The 6,438-nt window shown below is 32.4% G+C and overlaps 1 protein-coding gene across 2 annotated transcripts in view; it reads left to right on the top strand.

The window, feature by feature from the left end:
• The window catches only part of LOC105337493 (equilibrative nucleoside transporter 1), a 39,884-nt gene that overhangs the window by 366 nt on the left and 33,080 nt on the right, over positions 1-6,438 (top strand). Inside the window, exons 1-2 of one of the 2 annotated variants that reach the window (XM_034474581.2) lie at positions 343-502; positions 2,869-2,969. In XM_034474581.2, coding sequence (XP_034330472.2) covers positions 2,876-2,969 — 94 coding nt within the window. In that variant the 5' untranslated portion in view covers positions 343-502; positions 2,869-2,875. Of the gene's footprint in view, positions 1-342; positions 503-2,868; positions 2,970-6,438 lie in introns of those variants that run through there. The other variant, XM_034474580.2, reaches the window with a different exon arrangement.

The following is a 6,438-nucleotide window of genomic DNA, read 5'->3' as shown; positions in this document are numbered from 1 at the left end:
GCATGTTTAGAGAGACAGAGCTCTTCTTCTGGCTAGAACAGCTGTAGAAGTGTTTTAGGATGTTTAGACTCGGAATAGACAGCCTGCGCCAGTCTAGAATGTTGTTATAAAAAGAAAATCGAAACCAAATATGATATTATAATAAGAATTACAAAACGGTTAAAAATTATACACCTCCAAATGCCCAGTATTAACCTGTTAACTGTTAACACATGTTGACAAATTGACCTACAACATAGCCATCAATGGGAAGTAACATGCTAAAATTGCATCATTTAAAATTATAATATTGATAATATTAAAGCCTACATGTTAACAGTCAAATGTTAATTATCAAAGTAACTTAAGAAAGTTTATTTTTTTTATATATAAATGTCGCCTTCCTGCACATGCCATGGCCTGAGGAGCTTTTTTATATGTGCCTTTTAAGCGTGCATGCCTAAAATTGAGAAATGTGTTCAGCATGCTTGTTATTTGAGATACATGTAGAGAAAGTTAAAAGGTAGGTTCATATTATTTTGAAAATAAAATCAAAGTTAATACCACTGCATTCCGCATATGTTTTACTGTTATTATTCGAACCGTATCTAATATGCAAACTTGTAGACTGGTCCTCTGTCTCTATCGTACAAAAGAGACTGGTCCTCTGTCTCTATCGTACGAAAGAAACAGGGATTAATTTAGGTTTAAAATTTTGAAAAATTTATTTAAATTTCATTTTAAAATCACTTTGAATGAGATATCACCAGACTAAGAATTGCAAGATTAACTTTGATATGATGCCTTGAAATAAGTTTGTCATTCTAACTGAATTTACATGAATTTAAATTTTATCCAATCAATTTGGCTAAAAAAGCCTTCTCTTGAAAACAAATAATTTCAAAAAGGCTATCAGGAAAATATTTTTTTCTTTCACTCAATAAAACTTAAAATTCATTCATAAAGCAAAGCACAATTAAGGAAGAAAATACACTCGTACCCAGGGATATAACCCAAGTCCCCTTGGCACAAGTCCACAACTCTATAAAAATATGCCACAGGGACTCTTGCTTCAAGACTTTGAAGCCCAAAATCTTGAAAATGTCTTGATCGATTTTAAAACAAATTACATATTTTGTATTCATGCATAAAAACCTCTCTATTACATGTAACAATAAAAGATAATACAAAAATATTGAAAAACAAAAATGTTAAAAAACTTGATTTTTCTTGTTTTCTTTTTTTGATGAACCTAAGACATTCTATTGACAGAGGTTGATCAGAGAATGTCTTACAGTCTATCATCACTGAAAATTTCAGTGCTCTATCTTTACTCAATTTTTTAATCTGCAGCCGACAAAATTGTCTTTTTAAAATCATGTAAGGATGATAATTACCGACCGAAGTACATTTCAAAAACTGAAACAGAATCATCAGCTTCAGATAGGAACACGTTAACTCAGAAGAATTGAATGAAATCGACTGCACAAAATCAGTAAGAAAAAAAAATAAGAAGAAAAGTGAAAAACAAACAATTGGACCCAGAAACAATAGAATAATTAAAAGTTTAGGGTCTTCTCCTGAAGACCCTAATGGGATCAGTGCAAAATACAGGATGTTTTTGAAAATTATTACAGATATGTGACTCTCACATCTTAAAATGTACAAAGGAAATGAGCACTCTACTTGTCCTTGAGACCATGCAAATATAACTTGGAAATTCATTATTACTTGGGTAAAAGTTAATCAAATATTGGCATATTAAGTTAATAGCTTACAATTGTAAAATGTGTTCTGAAAGCCAACTGTATCATAATAGACGCAATAAAAATGCAGGCAATATACTTACTTCCTCAATAATAAAATAATATGTACAGTATATAAGACTTACAATAAATTTGTAAAAATGTATTCAGAAAGCCAATTGTATTGTATAGATGCAATAAAAATGTAGGCAATATACTTACTTCCTCAATAGTAAAATAATCTGTATATATAAGATTTGCAAATAAAATTTACAAATCTATACAATATACTTACTTCCTCAATAATAAAATATTCTGTACAATATATATGACTTGAAATGAACTCTGGATGATTACAGATTTAGTATCATCATTGAACTTTGTTAACATCAAACTGCTGAAACATTAAAGTAGTACCATTTCAAGTGGTCCAAGAAACATGGATGCATGATGGAAGCTTTTCTTTTGAAATGGAATACATCCTAGGTATCCTTAACTCTGCTAAGCATTCTTGCAGACCTTCTAGACTTTAAAGATGCCATTTGGGCTAGAATTTCTGATGAAAAGGTATATGCACACAAATGCTTTGATCAAGAAAGAAAAAAAAATTACAGGGAAAATTTAGCCAGCTTCTGACTAAATATACTGCTTGATATAAAAAAAACCAAGGATGCTAAAGACCTTATATATATACAAGATAGAAGTCAGTAAACAATATAAACACAGTAGTTAGTACTTATGAAGGTATCAATTTTTTACTGTCAATACTTAAACTACAAGCACACACAGAGCAATATAGTATAAAAGGGTGTTCGTGAAACTAATAAGGTTAGAGCCTCAGATGGATGTCTGGAAATATTACTGTATTAATTAAGTTACTCCACTTTTAACTACCACTACATCAGTGGGCAAGTCTGTATATATTTTGAGTTGGCACTAACACAAAAACATGTCATTTATTCCCTGTACTTCTGATAAATTTAACACTGTAAATGACCTGCAGTGAGTTTGTCGGAATGAGGTCACAGAAAGCTGATAGAATGCACTGCATTCATTTAGAGGTGATAACCCTAGTTTCTATAGTATTCAGAACACCTTGTCTAGATTCTTTTTATTTTTAAACTTGAGCTTTTTCTGATTGCAGCTAGTTCATGGTCTATGATAAGATGAGTAGGGAAGACTACTACCCAATGGAGACGAAGGGGAGCCCTAGGAGCTACAGTCCTCACAAGAATGGTTGTCTGAGTAAGTCATTCTTACTGTTGTACTTATATTTGTTAACTAGGTTATAGTGTGTCAACTACAATTGACGGAAGTAACGACAATTGGGCTTTACATTCATGTTGACTAATTAAGACACTATAGTGCAGGAAACTTCATGTACATATATATATGCATGGAGCTAATTTTGAAATGCATGTTTTTTGTTACATGGGATTGCATACATGTTACATGTACAGTGGAGCCTCACTTATCCGGACACTTTTGTCCCCAGGCAAAATCGTCCGGATAGGTGAAGCGTCCGGATATCTGAATTGTGATATTTACCTTTTAATATTTATGGAAACATAACTCATAAATTAATTATACAATTAAATATTTTATTTTGATAGCCATATATAAGCACTACAAAAAAAGTTTAGATTTTTTTTAAATTAACAAAACAAAATATTGTTAAAAACATTATTTAAGGTATGTTTTTTCCACAGGAAACCAAGCACTACATTCTTCAAGGCAACACATTTACATGTACATGTACATAACAATCACTGTATTAAACCGATAATTTAATTACATTCGTATAACAAAGCGAAGAGAAGAAAGTCGGTGTTCCACTTTAAACTGACAAATCTTTTTCTTCAAGCTAGCGGTGATCGCAACTCTCGCTCTCTTGGCCGGTAGTGTTGACATGTTTGAAGCTGCTCAACATTTGATGATTGAAAATGGGTGAAAATCTGTATATATTCCCTTATTGATAATTGTCCAAGCTATTTTTTCATTGACAGAACTTACCCAAGCTAATTTTACGTATCCATCTTTCTATAGAGTTAATTGCACCCAAGCGATATTTACAAGTAGCGTGAACACTCATCCACGCCATGTTTGGCATAAATTATTATTACACTGTTAATTGAACACACGCTATAAAATTAATTTCGATACTCTAAACATCCCAAGCGGTCTTAATAACTATCGTAAACAGAACTCAAATTATCAAATATTTCATTTCAATTACGTTTTAAAATGAATAGGCGTACGAACGATCTAATCACACTACGATTAATAGAATTTTAATTCAATCAATAGATGACTTTTTAAAACACAAATTAAACAATTTTCATGACATTTTAATCAAACAATAACAGTTCATAAGTTAAATGGCGACAATTACATGGTTATCGTAATATCCTCGGGCGAGTACATAGCGTGACACAGGTGACCCCGATTACCGGACGAAGGCATTGTTTAAAACCAACAACCAGTGTCAGATGTTTTTACACCAATTTGCACTTGCGCATAAAAAACTTTTGTGCCCCCGAACACTTAAATGTGACCGTCCGGTTAAATGAGGTAAAATTTAAAGGAAAACTGTATTATGTGGTAAAATTTGACCGTCCGGATCCGGAACGCAGAATTCCGGATAAACGAGACAAATTATTGTGTAAAAATTCCGTTCCCAATAAAAATCGACCGGAAAGTGAAGCGTCCGGATATCAGGCGTCCGGATATCTGAGGCTCCACTGTACTTACTTTCAAAGGCTGGGACAATACATGTACAATATCTTTAAACAGTGTCAATATGTATCATGTTATTTTTGTCATAAATAATGATAATATAAGAATAGTTTAATTTAATTAGAAAGTTTTTATGAGCTCACCAGAACAGCTAGAACAACATTTCTGCAGGTAAGGCGAGAGAAATTTAATTTTTAGTTTTACGGATCCGCCGACCCAATTTTTCCGATTTTGTAAAAAAAAAAATAATGAAAAAAAATTCGTATCTTCGGAAATTTTTCCGGAATTTTCAAGTTTGACCGATCTTGGTTTTAAAATTACTTTATTTTATTTGAAATCTGCAAAACGTTTGACAAAGGGAGCTTTTAAAATCAAGTGTAAGCGTCTCTATAACATGGAGTATTTAAGATGGAGGTCAGCCATGCATGGTTTGGCTTAAAAGTTTTTATGAAAAGCAAAGAAAATATGTCATCCTGAACAAGTTTAGTAAGGTTAATACCAATGATCTTGAAACAAACACAAAGTACACAATGGATAGTGGACAAATTAAACTTAATATTATAAGTTCAAGCAAATAATATGTAATTTTGATTAATAAAAGTTTGCCCCCAGTTTTTTATTTTTTTTATTTTCCCTCCTCCGACCCAAATTTTTTACAAAAAAATCCGTAAAACTAAAAATTAAATTTCTCTCGCCTAACTGATAAAATTAAATACATACCACTGCTGTAAAATGATAGGGGTAGTTCCAAAACCAAGGAGAACCTATCGGTAATGCCTTTAACAAAACAATATTTTCTATTTTATTTTAGAAAATTAATAAATTTTGGAATAAAAGTAGAAGGTGCATGGGAAATGTCAAATGGAGATTAAAAGTGCTGAAATTTAAACCTGCATGCATTTATTTTACATTAATGTATGAAACTAAGTTAAGACAATTGGCAATGATAACACATGGCTCTAAACTTAAAAGTATTAAGAACTTGCAAATTTGACAGGCTCCAGCCTTGTGGAATTGCATTTATGTTAATTAACTCTTGTGGTGGAAAAAAAAAGAGATGCAAGTTTAGACCTCCAAAGTAAAAACACTGTGGAAAGTGTTTTTAGCTCACTGAGACAAAGTCGGGGAGAGCCTATGCTATACCCCCCCGCGTCAGCGTCGAATGATCTATTAAAAACCAAATATAATGGGGTCTAAAAAGTTTTAGAAACTGGTAAAAAAATGTTTTTCTTAAAAAAAAAATATCAAATTATATGTTGCATAATTGACAAATGATCAATTGAGATATGATTAAAAGTCATATTTCCTGCAGGGAATCAATATGAAATATTCAAGTTAAAATTAATAACAATAATTGATTCAAACTAGATTCGATCTCGTTGCGAGCAACGAGTGGGTCTTCCGTCCGATTTTGGAATAGATTAGATTAAACTTATCAATTTAAAGAAAAAATCGTAGATCTAAGCGAAAAAAAGAGAAAAAAAATTTGCGGCACTCGGGGCTTGAACCCGGGTCGCCTGGGCCATGTCCACGACTCTATCGACTGAGCTACTCTGACTCTCGCTTCAGAACTTTGACGCTTAATTTCTCGAGAATGCCTTGATCGATTTTAAAACAAATTACATATTCTGAATCAGTGAAAGGGTCACTATAAGGTGTAAAAATTTCAAACAAATATATTAAAAAATAAAAAAGTCGATAAATTAAGTTTTTGAAATTTCCTTCCGGTGACGACCGGAAGTGACGGCGGACATTCTCTATACCGAGGTGCACCAGAAAAGCGGTAGTTCTATCATCTCTGAAAATTTCAGTTCTCTATCTTTACTCATTTTTGAGAAACCCGACCGACAAAATTTGCTTTTAAAAATCGTAAAACGACGATAACTTCCGACCGGAAGTAAATTTTTTAAAATTGTCGCGACGGTACAAACTTCAGATGACGTGGCATCATCCCTGAAAATTTGACCCAAATCGAGCG

The sequence above is a fragment of the Magallana gigas genome, chromosome 8 (genome assembly GCF_963853765.1).
Source record: "Magallana gigas chromosome 8, xbMagGiga1.1, whole genome shotgun sequence".
NCBI classification, from domain to species: domain Eukaryota; kingdom Metazoa; phylum Mollusca; class Bivalvia; order Ostreida; family Ostreidae; genus Magallana; species Magallana gigas.
The sequence above is the reverse complement of the archived record's forward strand: the minus strand, read 5'-3'. Positions and strand labels throughout refer to the sequence as shown.